The 20,385-nt window shown below is 28.5% G+C and overlaps 1 protein-coding gene, 1 long non-coding RNA gene and 1 pseudogene across 2 annotated transcripts; 2 read left to right on the top strand and 1 right to left on the bottom strand.

Annotated features, from left to right (window-relative positions):
- The first annotated feature begins 1,052 nt into the window (after nt 1-1,052).
- Nucleotides 1,053-5,713, top strand: LOC111316953 (uncharacterized). The gene is made up of 4 exons (XM_022919204.2): nt 1,053-1,426; nt 1,515-1,575; nt 1,677-1,821; nt 5,207-5,713. Exons 1-4 carry the CDS (start codon nt 1,219-1,221, stop codon nt 5,456-5,458), a joined length of 666 nt encoding a protein of 221 aa, XP_022774939.2. The 5' UTR covers nt 1,053-1,218; the 3' UTR covers nt 5,459-5,713.
- A 6,218-nt stretch (nt 5,714-11,931) lies between these two features.
- On the bottom strand, nt 11,932-15,268 carry LOC149511991 (uncharacterized). The gene is made up of 2 exons (XR_016333267.1): nt 14,776-15,268; nt 11,932-14,569 (listed from the first exon to the last, which is right to left on the bottom strand). It is a non-coding gene; the product is annotated as an uncharacterized LOC149511991 (long non-coding RNA).
- A 1,679-nt stretch (nt 15,269-16,947) lies between these two features.
- Nucleotides 16,948-18,600, top strand: LOC111316406 (uncharacterized; annotated as a pseudogene).
- The last annotated feature ends 1,785 nt before the right edge of the window (nt 18,601-20,385 follow it).

Genomic DNA, 20,385 nt, shown 5'->3' with positions numbered 1-20,385 from the left:
CGATTGTTACGAGTTTGCGACGACAAGAAGGAACAAAAATTCAACCGTCATAACAGTTTTTGTTGGCGATGATAATGATATTGTCAAATTTTTATTAATGAAAAATTTCTATGCAATACATTGAGACATTAAGTAAATAATTTTTTTTTTATTGAGAACATAATTTATATAGCAATTTCTTTTATAATCAATCTAAATTCTTTAAATCTTTTCTTCCTTTACATTGTCGTAAATAAAAATGACGATTGAAAATTGAAAATACAGTTTAACTAGCTAGTGTCTTCGCGTTGCTGCTGTTTAACAATAAAAATAATTAAAAATATTAAAACAAATTTTTATATACTGTTTCATTAACTTGTGAAATATTAAATTTTTTAAAAATAAATATAAAAATTTATCATGAACAATAAAAAAAATTAAAATGGATCGAGAATTTTACAACATAAATCAATAAATTTATAATCAAATTCTTTCCATATTTTTTGAATTTGTAAATTAAGTCTTTTAATTAATGGGTTCTAAAAAAATTATAAATTAGTGAGTATATTTATTAATAAATAAAAAAAGTTTAAATAAAAATAATAAAAAAATACTTATAAATTGATTAATGATTTTTTAGAGAAATAAAATTTGGATGAAAATTGAAAAATAAAAAATGAGTAATTTTTTTAAAAGTTTTTTTTTTTTATAAAGACTTGAAAAATCAATAACATTAAATAGTTGATAGAAAAATATTTAGATAAGAAAGAGAAACAAATTTCATTATTTTTGGGTTTAATGAATTAAACTTTTCATTTCCTTTTCATTCAATGAATGGATTAATTGTGATAATAAGATAAAAAAAATTGATAATTATTAGAATTAAATATTTGTTATTTTGAACATTTTCTTGAACAATTTTAGAGTTTTAATTTACAAATTAAAAGGTCAAATTAATTTGTAGAATTATCCAATCAAATAAATAAAAATTTTTTTAAAACAATAAAAAAATAATTTATTTATGAAGTTCACGTGTGTCGTCTTTTTAAAAAATTGTAACTTCAAATAAAATTATGTTAAATAATTTAAAAAAAAAAGGAAAGAAAATACAGCAAGAGCAGGAGCAGGTGGGTGACCAACCTTAAATATGAGCATGGTATAACCAGTCTTCAGTTTGATCTAAACTCGTAACACTGCGAACTCTCCGCCTTTGCTGCTGCTCTCTCCATCTCTCAACCAATGGCAGTTGCCGCCAACTCGCTTGTGTCTTTCACTCACGGCTCTCTGAGTCAACCCAGAAGACTCTCCCAAACTCTTCCTTCCCCATCTCTTTCTTTGCCAGGATCTCGTTCACTCTCTCTAAAACTCACCCACCGGTCCAACTCAGCCCTTCATTGCTCTTTAAATGGACCCGAAAGCACAGATAAGAGCACACCAATTGAAAAAAGTAAACTTTTTTTCCCCTTTTTTCACTTTTTTGAAATCTTTATGTTCTAATGAAATCTGGTTTGTTTATTTTTTCTTGATTGTTTCAGGGTACCCAGCTTTTCCTACTGTGATTGACATAAATCAGATAAGAGAGATTTTACCACACAGGTGAACTAAACTCTCTAGTTTTAGTTTATTATTTTTTTTGCTTTTCTTTTGCTTGTTTCTGTTATATGTTTATTGGGTTTTTTTTGTTTTTTTGGGTGAAGGTTTCCATTTTTATTAGTGGATAGAGTGATAGAATATAACCCAGGGGTATCAGCTGTTGGTATAAAGAATGTGACTATAAATGACAACTTTTTTCCTGGCCACTTCCCTGAGAGGCCTATAATGCCTGGTGTTCTCATGGTTGAGGTAAATGAATTTCCTTTCACTTATCTTTTTCTATTTTAATGATTGGCAATTTAATCATTTTGTTTATCATTTAAATTCTGCTAATTTTGATTTTATGGATGTTTTATTGCAAGCATAGTTTCTTTATCGAGGATGTCAAATGTAGGATTATATCAGTATGTATGAAATTATGTGGTTTTATCCGATGACTTTTTGGTTATCAATCTAATTAAAGGAGGTGTAGGGCTGCTACTGCTTCGTGATTACCTAAATTGTGGGAAATAGAAACCCTCTTAGAAAAGCGAAAGTATAATTGTTGAGATGGTCTGGTAGTAATATGGTGAAGAATAATAAATATTTCCGGCACTCTAAGCTGGAGGTTGAACTAGATATCTTGCAGAAGTTTACCTCAATTATGGAACCAGGACATCTGAGTTAGAAGAAAATTATGGTTATCATGAGAAATTAAGTTTTGTTATTTGTTTTGTTCTGACCCTAGTTCAGCAGTTCATGTAGCACATGCCAACTAGTTTAGGATTAAGGCTTAGCATGGTCTGAGTAGCCTGAATAAGAAGTGACAAAGTTTCTGGATTTTTAAATTAACAACAAATGCTTAGCCAAGGTGACAAAGCTGGAGTTATCCAGTGACCTGATCGATATGGACTCCTTAGCCAAGGTGAACTCCAAGTGAGACATTGTGGCGATGTCTCTCTTTCGAATGGGGCTAGACGGGAGATTGTTGGGCACTTGACTTAGCCTATGTGGGTCCAGCCCCATGGACATAAATTGGTTCAAGTGATAAGCCCTTTGTGTTTGTTTCTTCTAGTGGCCATGATTGTGTTACATAGCAAGATCTAATGATCAAGGTGGAAGGCATGTAAAGATTTCTTGCTTTTCCATTCAATAGTCTGATATCTTGCATTCTTTATTTTTCTCATTACTGCATGCAATATCTGTTGATTTATCTTTTTCGGTTGATTTGATTATCTTGAATTAATTGTTCTGTGATTATTATTGGCTAGAGTTTTGTTGTCTGTTATTTGTGGGTATTTTGTTGTTTTATTACCTGGGGTCCAACAACTTGAAAGCCATTATCAATTTATCACACACTAACTCAATGTTTCCTTCACATCCATCAACAAAAATTTGTACATGTTCTATTGCCTATTTTTGTTTAATCTTCTAAACATAGTTGGTTTTGTCCTACATTGACCATTAAAAATATAGCCAACAAAAGAATAAAGTACTCTTTAAGTCATGTCTGCTATTATGTCCCTTTCCTTATTAAAACAAAAAACTATGCGTAGGCACCAAAGTTGTGTGCTTGATCAAAGTTGCCTCAACTGAAAGGGGTGAAACACTTTAGTTGATTAGCCTTTTGCATTAATGCCTAGGTACATGCCTTGGAAACACTGGTTATTACCCATAAGGCCTGATCCTAGGTTTTGTCTTATGATGCTGAATTGCATTTTCTCTCCAAGTTTTGGCTTAAATCCTTCTTGTATCCCATTTTCCATATCTTTTTTTTCAACCCTGTACTCTGCTATCTTATTCCACCTAAAATTGAAATTATGTTCTTACTTGTACAAGATGCAGTCATACTCTCATTGCTAGTTTGGCAAGTTTTGCCAGTTCACTCTTTCATCTGTAGTTATTAGCAGCACATCATACTTAAAATTATCAATTTCATCCTTTATTAGTTGGTTGCAGTCTTGCAGAATTCCTTCCCCTAATTGCTACTTTACACATGCTTTTAGACGTTAAGGATCCATATGTCATTTCCTTAGTATTTAATATACTCAATGAACATAGGCTTGACTAGATAGATTTGTCACAGAATCAGCTGCCAAGTCTTTTTCACCCCTAAGTTTCCATTGCTTTTTCTTTTGGCCAATCCTAAGTTGTTATTGTTAGCTGACATGGATTTTTGTAAAATATGTTACCAAGAATATTATTCTGTTAATATATTTTGATTCCTTTGTTATTCAATACATCATTTTTATGTTGAAAACTAAGGTTAATTTAATTCAGCTCTTTCTTCCACATGTTTACAAAGATGTGGCAAGATTTTATGCTGTTTGAGATCTTTCTTTACCATCACGTTTCTTCATGTAAACTTCTCACTCTTCTATGTTCTATGTGTCATTTGCATTTACAACCTTTGATCATCCTATGATGGTTTGTCTCTGAAAACACCAAGTTTTTTTGCAGTCTTTGCACAAAAATCCCAAGATAACCCCTAGTTGCTGTATTTTTTTTTCCTATTATAAGATAGACCATGCTGCTGGCACATTTTATATGTTATATTGGAGCTGGACATCTGGTTTTTCTGTTTTTAAAACTAGTTGACTGTTCGATTCAGCAAACAAGCAAATTTTATACTTTTGGCACCTGGTAATTGGATTTTTCTTTCTTTTGGATAAATGGTAATTGGAGTAAGACTGACCAAGTTTTGACACATTTGAGTATTTGCACTGTTCTATTCCATCTGTGCATGGTAGCTAGTCCTTTTACTTGAATGATAATGCGAAGGAACTAAGAATAATATTTTTCATTACTTGCTGATTGCCTTTTCTACATTCACTTAGTTCCTGATTTGTTAGGGTGTTATAGTATAATCTCATTTCAGGAGATTTATGCTTTGTACAGTTCAAGAATATTTATTTCCAAACTAACATTAAATTGGCTTGATTTGACGGGTCTGTTACTTTGCCCCTTTGTTTTAGTCTAGGTTTGTGATATGATCTTTAACCAATGCTGGATATCTTCTTTCATTCTTCTGTTTATCATGTAAAATTTGCTGTTCTATATTTGTAAGGCAAAGTTTTCATCATTATCTAAGCCTCTAAGCCTCCTTTGCCAGTGCTACTTATTTTCATCAAGTCATCTTTATAGGTGCTTAAGGTACGCTTTACCTTATAGCATTCTTTATTCTGAATAATATTTGTATATGAAGGGAAAAAATGATTGCAATTAGAGAAACTACTTGGAGTATGGACAAGCATGCTGATAGAGATGATTTTGATGCCTTCTATTATTATTGGCTGATTCCATGATCCAAATGATACTGGGATGTCAATCCAATAGAGTAGAAAATAGATGAATGCTTTCGTGGCACTCATCATCTGTGATTCAGTAGACCTTGAACTTCATTTCTTCTCGGTTTTCTTCTTTCTATGTCCATCTCATGTTTTGGTGGCCTAAAGGTAGGCCGGTTGATGTTGCCATAAGGATGCGCCCTAGGCCTTCGTTACCAAAACACTGTCATCTCTTGCTGCAAGAGGTACCAATAGAAGCAAATTGCTAAAAAGTGTTTGGTATTTAGATCATCAATTTCCTAAATACTACACTGATCATTGCATCTTTACTATTAGTAGGTACTAATAGAAGTATTTGCTTGGTCCAGGCAATGGCACAAGTTGGAGGTGTGGTTATGCTGCAACCTGAAGTGGGAGGTTCTCGGGAAAATTTCTTTTTCGCTGGAGTTGACAAAGTGAGGTTTAGGAAACCAGTAATTGCAGGAGATACTTTGGTTATGAGGATGACACTTATCAAGCTGCAGAAGCGGTTTGGAATAGCAAAGATGGAAGGGAAAGCATACGTTGGAGGTGACTTGGTATGTGAGGGTGAGTTCCTGATGGCTACTGGTAGTGGTTGATAGTCTCAGTATTTTATCCTATGTTTCCTCCAATTTCCTGTGAAGTCATGAGACACGTTGCACCTGAGGCTTTTGTACTGTATGCATCCATTGCTAGAGAAGTTTTTGTTGTTCTTTCTGACAACCTTTTAGTAAGTTATTGTGTACTTTTGCAGACAAAAAAAAAAGGTTTCTTGAAGTTTCTTCTATCAATTCATGTAGACTGCATTCAGTTAGCAATTTCCAATAAAAGGAGGTTTAATAATTAAAAGAGAACATTTGTTCCTGTGATTTGGAAGTGTAAAATAAAAAAAAAAAAAGGAAAAAATTAAGCAAGGAAAAGATATTGCAGGGACCTTTTGGATACACTTTTTGCTAGGGCTACTTGCAAAGGTCAGTTAATTTCATTATGAATGAACTCTTAGGCAGGTTGTTTCACGAGGACTAGGAACAGGTTTTACTGAATAAAAAACTTGCTGTAATTTAAAGAGTGTAAAGCAATCAGATAAGCGGAGATGAGGGAGAAATAAATGGCTGACCCTTTTATTTATCAAAATTTGCTCCCTATGCTTTGTTTCTCTCCTGCATTGTCTCAAATTCTCCCCCAGTTTATTATAGTTTCTTGAAATTCAATGAAGTTAGCCAGCAGTTCCCTGTCAAGTATGGACCTTCTCTAGAAGGAAAATGCACTTTTAGAATCTCCAAACCAGCATTTACTAATGGAATAGTCTTCCTGTGTTTTCATTCATAAAAATTTTCTTCCAATGAACATTTTGTTAATCTTTTGAGTGCAAACCTTGTGAACAAAGCAAGATGTGTTGAAATTGAAAAGGGGTTATTATTGATGTCTGGGTGTTTTTTTTTTGGCTCCCAATAATGTGGCTGATGAGTGCATATTACCTTTAGTTTGCACACAATCTGTAGTGGGACTCGGTGGTAGGAAAGGCTGTCCTTTATGCAGCCATCGAGGCCCCTTGTCTATCTTATGCTTTTAAGTTGGTAGGAAACATCAATTATTACACCTCTTATTTCATGGAATCACTTGCTCTACGAGCATACACTTGTTTGCATGTGTGGATTTGCCCATCTTTGCATAAGTGAAGACCCTATTGCTAAAAAATTGGTCACTAATATTTGTGTGGACAAACTTAGTGTCTTTTGAGTAAGTCAACAAAACTCGCGTGTCAGTAGAGTACCAGATTTTGGTTAAGAGTACAAATCCTGACCACCTCAAATACAAAAAGAAAAAAAAAAAAAAACTTTTGAGCAAGAGAGATGCTAATTGCTTAGAAACTGGTAATATCTGCAATGGAATCAGCTCTTCTTTTGATAAAAAATACATGAGGGTTTTAAGGTTTAGGCAATGCATTATACTGCCCGTTAAGCAAATTAAGCTGATAAATCATAGTTCCATGCTTCTGTTGCTTTGAACAGTTGAAGATATGTTGATTAGAAGATCGAAAACTATCATGTAGTATATATTGTGAATCTTTGATTAGTTCTGGTGAAAGTTATAGTATCAGATATCCAGCTTCATCATCTTGGACCCCAGAATTTGATTTTTTTTCATGTAGTTCGTAATGGAAGAAAGCCATATAGGTTTTAGAAAGAAACTTGAGCATAAACTCTTCAGGGATAAAAATTTGCTGGAAATCTCTCTATGGTGGAAAAAAGGTTTTACCACTCATTTCTCTGATGAAGTCTAGCAAGAATAGTTTTACCTCCTGTATTCTTTAAATCCTCAATGCTTTTTTAAAACTCATATTACTGTTTTGCCTTCATTTTTATTCAACCGTGAAAGAAAGATGGGACAATACAAACATTTTTTTCCCATAATTTTTGCTTTGTCATCCCAAATTTTCACCTACATGCTGAATTACTGGACAATTTTTGTTCCACTTCCTTGTTAACAACTAGTACCAAACAAAGTTGATTTCCAGATACAGAAACTCCTGAAGGTAGAAGTACTCCTGCAAAAGAAAACTAGATTAAAATAAACCAGATTAATTAATTAGCAATGAATGAAGGCAATGAAATTACAAAAGTTAATCATTTTAAAATTATTAAGTTGATAAAGTTACTAGCAGCTACGAAGGTAAAAGGATCGAAAAGTGAATAGCGAGATGATTTTTTTTTTTTTTGTTGCTAATTTGGTTTACAAAAGGAAATAAAATATTTTAAATTATGGCATTGATAATTTTTGTTGTAAAAAAAATTAAATTATAAAATAGCAATTATTGTATTGATAAATTGTTATCACATACAAAATTTCCTGATTTTATATCCTTAAAGCCTTATGCAGCTGCCACGAAGTCAGGGATGATTGGATAGAACACCAAACATAATTGGCAGATCAAAACAAACACTTTTTCTTTTCATTTTTCTTGTCTTGTTCCACACTATGAACTAGATTGATCGAAACTTCGAATAGAGCTTTCAAGACCGACAGCTTATATTTATATTCTATTTTTATTATAATGAAATATAACTTATAATTTGTATATTAAAGAAAAAAAATAGCATCCAAGCAATCTCACTTTGATCGGCCAAATTAATCATGTAGGGCAATTTTTAATTTTTTTTAAAGAAAAAAATCTCTATCATTGAAATATTTTATTAATTATCAAGAATAATACTAATGGAAAATCGAAAGCTCTCAATTGGATTCCAGGACTCCTCAGTGATCGTTGGTGAGAATGGGACGGCTACAGTTCTGGAACTTCCCCAACTGGCAAAGTCTGTTGCTCCATTCCCCCAATAAATTAATAATATGGATTTTCTTTTATTTGAAGAATTAAAATTGATAGGTGATAACATTCAATTTTTAATTTTAATCATTTTCCAAACAAGGTCTAAAATTGATCTTGCTGCACAAATATGGCACTAAACGAGAAAAAAAAAAAGAGATTTCAATAAAAAACTTTTCGGCCATATCATTTCAAATGAACAAGTTTAAATAATTTTTTTTTTATCTTGTGATAATAGTGTATGATGGCTTTAGCAATTTTTATATAAAAAAGTTGTATTTTAAAAATAAAAAAATTATAAATATTAAAATCTGAAATTTAAATTTATTTTTTTAAGAATGATTGTATAAATTAATTAAATTAAAATTAAAATTCATATTTGTAGCAATTAAAAAAAAATCAGATTCGTTTTATCCTTGAATTATTATGAATTGGGGAAAATAAATGACTGTTTGAGAACGATTGGCTTAGCCAGAAACCAAGGAAGTGAATTGATGAAATAGGTGTGAGGCATGTTTTTAATTTGCGAGCGGAAATTAATTTCCTTATATCAAATGTACAAGTGCGCCCTAACAGTTTGGAAAACAAGAAATAAACAACAGATCAAAAGCATGAATAAATGCCAAAACATTAGCAAAAGTGAAAAGATCATCTTGTTCCCAAAATTAAATTTTTAATGTGTATGTTTTGGTCTTAGAATAATTTTAAAGTTATTAATATCATATTAGATAATGTTTTAGTTTTTTTTTTAAATATGGTACATATCAATAACAGTTGTTTTGGTATGTTATTTTAAATTTTTTTATTTAGTACAAACATGTTTATAAACGTATATAAATTTGTACATTATAATATTATTAATAATCTATAAAATAAATATGAAATATATTAAAAAATCAAGTAAATAAGTTTAAAAGCATAAAAAATAGTATCATAAAATTTTCATAATATTTTCAAACATTTAATCTGATCATATGATATTTAAATACGTTTTATTTTTTGTATAAATATTAAGATAAAAAAAAAGAGATGAAAAAAATTAACCAAGATTTTATGATTGTTAAATTTTACAAAAGGAATATAATTGTTTTCTTGAAAAAAAAATTGAAATACTTATAAACTTTTGTTTGAAAAAATAAAGTATAAAAAATTTAAAATAAAAAATAAATAAACTCAACTTTTAAATGTTATTTTATCAATTATTTTTATTTTTATTTGATTAAAAATAATTAAATAACAAAAAATAAATTAAAAATTACAAAATATATTTCACATTCACGTATCAGCTGAAACATGATATTTCATCAAAATTTAATGAAACAGGCCAAAATTAATAAAAACAATTAGTATTACCTAATATCAAATTCGATATAAAAAATCATCTTTAAATATATCATATTTTGAAATAAGTGAAACGTATCGACCAGTAAGATTGATACCAAGATGAAATTAACAACTATGTTAGATTCACCCCACCCCCTAATTATTTTATCTTTTCAAATACATCTTTTTTAATTCACCCTTTTTTTTTCTTGCTAGAGGCGTGCATGTTCAATTACTATCATTAACGTTCCATTAATATATCACTTCATAATAAAATTAACTAATTTTTAATTTATTTAAAATCATTAAATATAACACACTAATTTATAATAATTAAATATAACTCATACTCATTCGTAAGATCTTTTTTTTTGTTTCACATATACTTTTTATTAACTGTCAATAACTCTGATCATATCACTATTTATCGTCACATAAGATAAAAAAATGTATAAATATAAGATTCTGAAACTTTCTTTCTTAAGCTTCTTACACACTTTTTGCATCTTACTTTTTTCCTCCAACAGTGAAGCTAACGATGACACTGGCAACTAGAGCATTGGCCGAAACCAGTCTTTAGAGAGAGGCTCTAGGCTAAAGAAAGGGGGGAACGCAGAAGAAATAAGAACAAAAAGAAATAAAAAATAAAAAGAAATTGGGTCAAATCATACTTGTATACTACAACTTGACCCAATCCATAATCTTGCCAAGCCAAATTCTTGTTGAGCCTAATAGTGTGTTTGTTGCATTTTGGCTTATGTCTTTGGGCTTCAATTTACTGAGTATAATTTTCTTTTTTTTTTAAATTTATTATTATTATTATTATTATTGTTATTATTATTATTATCGTAGTCATGTGTAGCCTTTTTTTCATGAACATATATTTACATGTCAAAATATAAGAAAAGTACATGTTCTAAAGATGAAATAATTTTTGGTGAAAATTTGTATGTTTATGGTTGAAATTATAGTGTTTATTTGCAAGTAAAGAAATTATTATTATTTTGAAAAGACGTAGATGTGATGATATTTTTAAGTAAAACATAATTTTTGAGATTTTGACTAAATATTAGAAAAAATCCAAATAATATTTTTATTAAAGAATGTCATTTTCATTTTTAATTAAAAATAAATTACGAGAATTTCTTAAATAAAGATTAAATTTTTTAGAAATTTAGCTTAAATATTGTGGAATCAAAGAGATTTTTCCAACAAAAAAATAAATAATTTTTTTAACATTAAATATTTTTTTAATAGAAAGAGATAAAATTAAAGATTCATAAGATGAATTAAATTTGTCATTTATATCCTTTAATTTGTATTTGCATTATTTATTTGCTTTATGTTACATTACTTGTATTTTTTATTGTTAAAAGAAATATAAAGTAATAAATGATAACTTTGAAATTTTATTTTTTTAGAAATAAAAATTAGTATTTTTAAGAAACTAATTCTTGAGACCTTATCTAAATATTGAAAGATTTATCCATAATTATTCTTTATAAAAGAATATAATGTCAAATTTTAAGAGTTATTATGAGAATTTCAAGTTAAAAAATATTTTTCAAAATTCTCCCTAAATATGAGAAAATTTGAAAATGTTTTTGAAATTAAAGATTTTTATTTTTTCCCAAACAAAATGATTCAAAAAATAACAAAAAGAATTTTGCAAAAATAAATAACATTGAAGGAATTATTTTAAATATTAAAATTAAGATATATTTTTTTAAAATTTTAAAAAATAACATATAATTAATTAATATAGTTTTTAAAATGAAAATTGTGATATACTAATTTTTTTCACACTCATACTCATATATATGAACCTGACATTGTTTTTTTGTAAATAAAAAATTATCTTTTTAATAAATTTTAATTAATTTTAAAATTTTATTAAAAAATAAAATTTTTAGATAACTAATTACCTTTAACCAAAAAAAAAATAATAATAATGATTCCTTTTCTTTAAAAAATTTTGTCAAGCTATACAAAAACACTTATGACACGGAGTGAACAATGATTAACATTTGACATGGCAAATGAATGATGCTTAAGTATGATACCTGACAAGACAAATGAATGACACTTACATGGCAGTGTCTGTGTGGCACAACATTAGAAATAGGGATGAAAATATATATAAACTAGACAATATCTCAAGTGTTATTGCGGTTTTTAATTTTTTTTATTTTCCATACTATTACTTTCGTGGACTTTTGTCATGACATAAAATGAATTATTGAAAGTAAAAAATAATTCATATAATTATCTATTTGTAATATCAAATAATTCATATAAATCCTTGTAAAACTATCAATATAATAATAAAACTTTTTCTTTGCAAAACTTAAATATACAATCAAAGCATTAATTCATTATACAATCCAAACATTAATTCATTCTCATGGCAAAGCACCATAAACATTTTCGTCATAATCAACACATAATAGCATCTTGAGCTTAATAATTCAATAATTTTCAAAACATATACATAGTTACCAACTTAATAAACATTGCGTGTCCATTCCAAAACCTGAGCTTTTACACTTAAAGACAGTTCCTAGCATTAGATGCTTTACATATACATATTGGGTATTAAATCCCAACCAATATTGAAACCATTAAAGAAAAGAAAAAGAGAGATATCCACAAAGAAAAACATGAGCTTTATGAATTCTTCCTCATCAAACATCAAACATGGGAAAGATCAAAACATGTAGCATTGCTCTTTAATTCTATATGATTTCCTAGGCAACCAAACAAAAAACCAACAAAGATATAAAATAAAAATCAATAGCTTTTACATAACATAAAAACAAACTGATTCATTATCGTTTTCTTACAACGTAAGATTTTGGTCATAAATTTAACAAAGCATAGGAAAAGGATATATTTAGCATATAACTTCTTAATCTGTAATAACATTTCTTAACAATTGTTTAAATAGCATAAGACAAACTGAAATAAAAACATATAAGTTTCCTAAATGAAAACATCAACCCAATAGAAGGACTAACCAAAGGGCTGTGCAAAAACAACAATTTAGCATAACATGGACCATAGCATTGTTTAGTATCAGGAAACAAAACTAATTTATATGCTGTCAAAAATTTTAAAGATCTCAAACTTATTCCAATATAGTTCTATATAAGGAATTCATTTCTTATAGAGAAGCACCTGGTTTTTTTGTTGTTAGATAGCAGATAGCTTTTGCAACGGCAAAATCAATATCTATAAACATTAGCATTCAATTGAAAGAAAATTTTAAAATATGAGATTTGACAATAACATCTTCATATTTTCTTTCTAAATCACTAAGTGTCAGAGTCAACTATAGATTTAAAAACACATGGCATTGATAGCGTAATTAATTTTCTTTTTTACAAATCTATAGTTCATATTATCATAAGAACAATAATCATCACTATGTATGGTTTGAAAGTAAGGAAATGTTGTCCTAAACAAATGCATTGCATAATAGTTGAAGTACACTAAGTTTTGTCTTTTGAAAGAAAGGATTGAAAATAAAATATGTAACAATTTCAATAATTATGAAAAGAATATAAATTTGAATTGATATGCAAGGAGAGACAATTACATGTTCGTTTAAAAGAAATAAGCTACAAGCAGTTCTAAAAAGTGTGAGACATATTTCATAATCAAAATCAATATTAATATCTCTACAAAAGTCATTAAATGTATAAAGTAAATGGATTGAAGAGACGCTTACCTAACACTTGGAATATATAGATTTAATCCAATATGTTTGGTGTCCATTACATTTGTGGGAAACACATATACATCAAGAACAATGTGCCATTAGCCATTCAAAAGGAAAAAAAAATAATGTTTTTTTATCAACAGCAGTTTAATTTTTTATTCACTTTTATGGCTTAATTCAGAGATGACAGTATACATGCAAAATACTTTAATAACTACTATAAAAATTAGGTATTAGTTTCTTAACTATGCTAAATTTCAAATGTTAGATGCAAAGGTGAATTAATCACCAAAATCTGTATAGTTTTTGATAAATGCAGAATGAATGATATAACATAAAACATACGCTTATTCATGGAGGTTAAATGTAAGTTTATCATCCTATGTACCAAATATAATATAAAAAAAACCCTTAGTTAAACTAACAAACCACACACAGTCAGACACTCTTAGGAGTTATCTATTTATCTATAACCTCAGATCTTCCAATTAAACTTGAATAAGAAATCATATTCTTATTAGATGAGATATCATTGTTTTATTAAAAAACAACATAAATAGGAAACAAGGCAGATATTTGCTGTAAATGATAGTTAAGCCTAAGCCAGTTTTTCATTAGAATGATAATTCAACCTCAGCCAGTATTTAGCTATCAAAATGATAGTTAAATCTAAGTCATTGTTTACTCCTGGCTAAACAAAAGAAGGATTAGAATAACAGTAAAAAAATTACAAAAGTATTCTTTCAAGAATAACATAAAGAAAAAAAAGATTATAAAGGAAAAACAAAGAGGAAGAAAGGAATATATAAATGAACATATGAAAGAAAAATACCACAAAAATGCTAATTGATGGATCAATATATTGAAAGGAAAAACTATAGTTCTATATTAAACAATCTATATTAAATGAGCATGATACCTTCATCGAATTGAATTCTGTTACAGGAGTTACATTGGATCTAGCTAATGACTTCCTACGGCACAAATACAAATAACAGTTTTAAAACTTTGCAATGGACAAACATGAATTGTTGAAACAACCAACATTATTAGACTACAGTCTGCAGCCTTAGGAATATAAGGATAATACCACGGAAGTCTAAACAACTCAATTTTAATTATAATTAATCCAGAATAGAAGAAACCCATTATGAAATTAACAAACTAGGACAAAAAATCACATTCTAATCGAATTTGAACATTTCCGACATGGTATACAGCCAAGGAAATAAAAAATAAATAAATAAATGGGAAGAAATAATGGAGCCTTACAAATATACTTTGAAAAAGGAAGATAAAAAAATAGATCTGACCTTTTGTGTTTATGCGAAAATATTTACTCTGCAATAGAAAGAGAAAATAAAATGAGAAACAATATATAAAAGAAAAGAAAATGAGAAAAGAAAGTTAATCGAAGGAAAAAACAATTAAATGAATTGAATGATACAAAGCATAACAATATATTTTAGTTTTTAAAAGGAGAAAATCATTTTCTCTTACAAATTACACAACAAATATAAACTTTTAAAGAATAAAAGTAAACTTACTTATGCGATTCAATCGCTATAACTAAATCTGAGATCTCAAATTCTTTTTGGGTTTTCCTTCGGCTTGAATTGATTTTGTCGGCATTTGCATAATAATTGCAAAATCTTCCCTTGTTTAGTTCTTCCAAAGGGCATGAGCTCTTCATTTAAAAAAAAAAAAAAAGAAAAAAAAAAGGACTCTTCCAATGGTTTGCTTTTTGGAAAAAAAAAAAAAAACGATTCAGATGAAAACTAGAAAATAATCATACTTTCTTGTAAGTGATGAGAAAGAAATGGATGGAATATTAATTGGCAAAGAAACAAATGGGTTGAATTTTTTCTTGGGCATTTAATATCTTAATCAAAATAAGTTTTTTAAATTGGTATATTTAAACATGGTCTGGAAAGAAGGATGATTGGGAAGAGGATCAGAGAGGCGAGGAGCCATTTGTATTTTCAATATTATTGCAAAAACGTCCCCTTGATCATTTCTTTCAAAAGCCCAGAATCTTTCATTTTTACACACAAAGGTTAAAAACTCTCTAGATGATATTTTAATTGAAAAAAAAGAAAGAAAATAAATGCACATTAAATATACGGGTAGACGAAAAGAGAAATGGGATCATGGATGGGCTTGACACACGTAATAAAATATGAGATGAAGCTGACATTGGATAGCTGTAGATGGCAAATGGGTTGACGTGGACCTTATGTGACATTGTCCACTAGTCATAATTTTATGTATTACACAAAAAAAAAAAAAAAAAAAAGGTATTTTAACTAACTTCAAAGTGGCATTGCAAAAAAAAAAAAAACAATCTAACTTTAAAGAATGCCGTTAATGTACTTGTTAACAAAATCTTTAATAGATAAGTAATGAGCTATTAGTTCGTCGATTTTGAAATTAAAAATCTTGAATTCAAATCTTAATTACTATAAAAAAAAATAAGAATTTCATAATAGATATCATTTGTTTTTAAATTTCCTATGAAAATCATTTCAGTAAAGTTCCCAAATGATTTGACATTGAAAACGTCAATTGCACGAGAAAATTCGTAAATTTGACCTATGTAACTATTTTAAGCCTTAATTTCTGGTTAAGACAGGGTAGCCGTTGTGGTAGTAATAGTAGTGAGAGCTTGGTCTAAACAGTTCTCTTGTTTAGTATGCTATCAGGTCAATTTTTTTTGAAGTTCCTATCACCAATGACAAGAATCGTTTGCTTTAATTGTGCTTTTGCCAACAAATTTGAACAATTTAAATATGGTAATTGCATAACACGGTAGCGTTATTTAGTGGTTCGAGAACCAAGATGATGTCTCAGGATAACGGACGTCTTGAATTTGACTCTTCCCACTAAACGCTCTTGAAGATTTACTCCATCCATGTGACATGGGAAAAGTATATAAAAAAAAAATCTAATAATTGCATAATCTAGTAATGACTTTTTTTTTTTTTTTTGACAAGGGCTTTTCAAAGTTAATTTAGCTCAAAGAACACGTGTACGTGGCAACATAATTCTCTATTAGGGTTTAAAAATTGAGAGTAAAGCTGTAAGGTAGGTTACAATAAATGCTTAAAAGATTTGGTATCACATCCTTAATTTGTCTTCCAATATTGGTTTTTATTTGGCTTTTAAAAGAGAGCCAAATTTGTTTTTAATCCTTTTGCATACTGATTTTAGAGTTTTGAAAAAAATAATTTTGGAAAACCAATAAGAAATAATTTATATAAAACCAAAATTTGTTTGACATTAAAATGTTAAAGAAAAACCAATATATTTATTGAGTCTTGAGCTAAATAAATGGGGGGTAATTACGGGTGGATATTCAAATAAAGAAATGTTAAAGACTGTTTAAAATGATATTTATAAAAATATTTTATAAGTAATATTTTATCGCTTCTTGAATTTGGTTATGTACTTTTTTCCATCAAATTGATTATGTATTTAAGAACTAGAAACATTATTATTTTTTATGAAGAAACATTATTATTTTCAAACCAATAAAAAAGAACAGTTAAGAGAAAGACTAGCATAAAGTATAGATGTGGTAAAGTAAACTCAAATATGAAAGCACGTTCAAAAAACTCAAATCTAAACTTGATCAATCTCAAATTTATCAGAAAGATAAACTTAAATTTGAAGAAATTTGAATTTAAAATTATTTAAAATTGAAATATCCTGAAAAAAAATAATTTCAATTTGAGATTGATCTAATCTATATTCAAAACAATTTAAAATTTAATATTAATTAAAAATAATAATTATGAATTTTAATTAAAAATTTTTGACAACGGAGCTTGACATGAACTCAAGGCAATGCAATCCAAAAAGAATTCTTGTATGGAATCAATAGAAATTCAAAATAGCTCCAACTTTAAATGTCCCAAACAAAAAAAGAAAAAAAATTCAAATCCGTGACTTGAACGTAGGATGAAACCGACCCAAATCCACACATTTTCCACATACAACAGCAAATGAGAGTAAATAAATAAAATAAAGAAAACAAAAGAGCAAGAGAAAGCGTAAGGCGGACTTCATTGGGACCCTGTTCCCGCAAGCAACGGCCTAGATTCTCTCTCCCTCCCAATTCCCATCTCGTTTATCTTGTCTCCCCCTCCCTCCATCGCCTTTCCTTCCATTTCCACTCTCTCTTCCTTTCTTCTCTGAAAAATCACTACAGAGGCACAGCATAAAATACCCAAAGAAAAAAAAAAAAAAGGAAGAAAGCTAAGCCAATTATATAGAACACCATGTTGCTAGGGAAACGTTCACGCCATCCGATCGAGAGGACGACAAGCATGACAGGTATCACCGTTGATGTCTCCAACATAAAGGATGCCCAAGAACCAATTATATCCGATCCTCTCCCTTAAAACCCTTTGCGTGAATTCCAAAACGGAAACTTTGGTTACGATCAACGTTTGTTGGCCATGGTGTCCCAAAGAGACCCAGCTTCTGGAAGATCAGATTCTCCTAACCATGTTGTCGAAACTTCTCCTTTTTGCACTCGTGTTGCCTTTGTAAACGCCGCTTAGCTCCTGGTCGTGACATATATATATGTATAGGTATTTTTCCCTTTTTCTTATTATTTCTCTTAACTTCTAGATTGCTGTTCTTTTTTTTTCCTCTCAAAAAAGTCTTGTTTAAGCCCAATTTGAATCTTTGTTTTTTTAGACTATTTGTCATTGAATTTCATAGGATTTTTTCTTTTAATTTTTTCCAAAAAGATTTTGAAAGACCATATATATATATAAATAATTTAGCTAAGAAAAAAAGGGATCTAGAAGTTATAGAATTATTATTAAGAGAAGAAGGATCAAGTGCATTAATATTTTAAAATTGATTGGGTCGAATTTATACAATAATATTGCAGGAGGGATACAGCGTTTTGTAGTCTAGAGTGCAGGGAACAGCTGACGAAGCAATACGAAAGAAAAGAAAAATTGAACGTTGTAGCTGAAAAGAAAGAAGACGGCCATTCATCTTCAATCACCACCTCCTAGCAAAGCTTCTACTAAAACCGAGCCTGTGGCTGCTCCTCCAGCTTTGAAGTTGATCATCAGGATTCAGGAGGTGTAATCGAAAACCCAAACCCATCGGCCAACAAATAAATTAATAAATAAATAATGCAACTCGACCGTCTTTCGTCATCGTTTGTGCTCCTAGGCTCCATTATTAAAGCCCACTAATGTTTCACAGTATTATAAAAGATGATGATGATGAAAATAATATTATGAATCTGTAATATTGGGTTAAAAAAATTAAATATATTAAAAAACAAAAATATAGTGGGTGCGTATATATGAGTGTGTGGATGCTGCTGCAAATGGGCAAAGTTCTGAGCTTGAGTTCAGCATTTATGATTCCAATTCCAATTTTAACCTCTCTCCAAGGTCTAGAAGCTTTTCCTTTTCTACTTTCCTTTTTACTACACTACAAGTTCATTATGATCATGACAGCTTCCACTATACATTCACCCAATCAATTATTAATGTGGCAAAGAAGTAGATCATTACAAGAAATTTTATTTTTAAAGTTTAGATTAATTGGTATAAAATTTACAATTTTTTTTGCCACAGTAAACGGTTTTATGTTGTAAAAATATGACAATATAATCCTAACTTAAATGGACGGACCAAATTTGAACTTGTATTTTAAAAGTATCAACAATACTTTATTCAATTCGGTCGTATCCATTTAGATACATCTAATTAAACCTTAATAATAAAAAATGTATTTTGTGAGAAAATAAAATGAAAATTTTATAAAATATTTTAACTTTGGATTTTTTTAATCAAATTAGAAAGTATGATAATAAATTGCATCCATTAAAAAAATAATGGTAAATTTGTTCTAAAATTTGATCTATCATTCTAAATAGAATGATAAATTTAAACCTTTCTAATTATAATGCAATGAACATGCAAAAATCTTTAAAATCTGATTGTGAAAATTTTAAATTCTTCTATAGGATGATTTCAAATAAACTTGTACCTTAAAGAGTTTGAAAATAGTTGAGAATACATAGTTCTAGTGTTCCAAAAATTGAGGTAGTCGGAAATGTATTTATCCTAGCTATTTGAAGCATTGATTCCTTGTGGCCTTGCTTTTACATTTTTCTTCTATCGATTAGAAAACCCTTATGAATAAATGTCAGAACGGTTTTGAGATTACTAGATGAATTTTAAAACAAATGGAATTGTTACTATTTTTTTTGGCTAATTATGATTGACCATCTATTAAAATTTTATTTTTTTAATAAAATTTTAAAATTAATTAAATTTTATTAAAAAATAATTTTTGGGTTTACGAAAATAGTTTGGATTCGAGAATTGATTATGTGTGGAAAAAGATTAATACTTCCACAATGCCCATTAAAAAATAGTATCAATTAATTATGTGTTATCTTTTAATTTAAAAAAAAAATCTTATTTTTTGTTTTAAAAACAATTCTCTTGATTGCCTTTATTAACTTATTTTCATTTCTACTTTTGTTATTTCATCTCGTTTTCCTTTTTACAGATTTTTTCTTTATTATTATTATTTTATTTTTTAAAAGACTAATCCATTTTATTTAAGAAAAATAAATTAGAATCTTGTCATCGAAAAAAACTCTTAAAATATTTCAATGTTTTGGAACATTGAAATAATTTTTCTCACTTAGGGATTTTTTAAGAATCGCTACTCAAATTTCTTTAAAATTTCATTCTCAAAGACTTGTATCTATTTTTCAAAAATTAAATAATATGCAGGCAATGTAAAATGTTTAAATATTGATGCACATATTGTATTTTTTCTTTGAAAAATTTTTATTATTTTTTTATTACACACATTTTTTTAGAAGAAAATAGAAATTTTTATTATATTGAAAATTTTTATAAATATTCAAATACGTTGGTAGTATTTAAAAAAAAAAACATTTTCTCACTTAGAGATTTTTTAGGAATCGCTACTCGAAATACTTTAGAATCTTATAATCGAATAAAATTATCTTTTCCTTCATTTTTTATTATTTTTATTTTATAGAAAATTTTTTTTTTATTGTATTGAAAACCTTTTATAAATACTTCAATATGCTAGTAGTATTTAAAAAAAAAAATTTACCTAGAGATTTCTTAGGTGTCGCT

Source organism: Durio zibethinus, chromosome 24 (genome assembly GCF_047325235.1).
Source record: "Durio zibethinus cultivar Kanyao isolate XHJ-2024 chromosome 24, ASM4732523v1, whole genome shotgun sequence".
In the NCBI taxonomy this organism is placed as follows: Eukaryota; Viridiplantae; Streptophyta; class Magnoliopsida; order Malvales; family Malvaceae; genus Durio; species Durio zibethinus.
The sequence above is the reverse complement of the archived record's forward strand: the minus strand, read 5'-3'. Positions and strand labels throughout refer to the sequence as shown.

Coding starts and splice junctions, on each gene's coding strand:
- LOC111316953 (XM_022919204.2), top strand. CDS start 1,219: ATGGCAGTTGCCGCCAACTCGCTTGTGTCTTTCACTCACGGCTCTCTG. Junction 1,576..1,676: donor AGAGAGATTTTACCACACAG/GTGAACTAAACT, acceptor TTTTGGGTGAAG/GTTTCCATTTTTATTAGTGG. Junction 1,822..5,206: donor CTGGTGTTCTCATGGTTGAG/GTAAATGAATTT, acceptor TGCTTGGTCCAG/GCAATGGCACAAGTTGGAGG.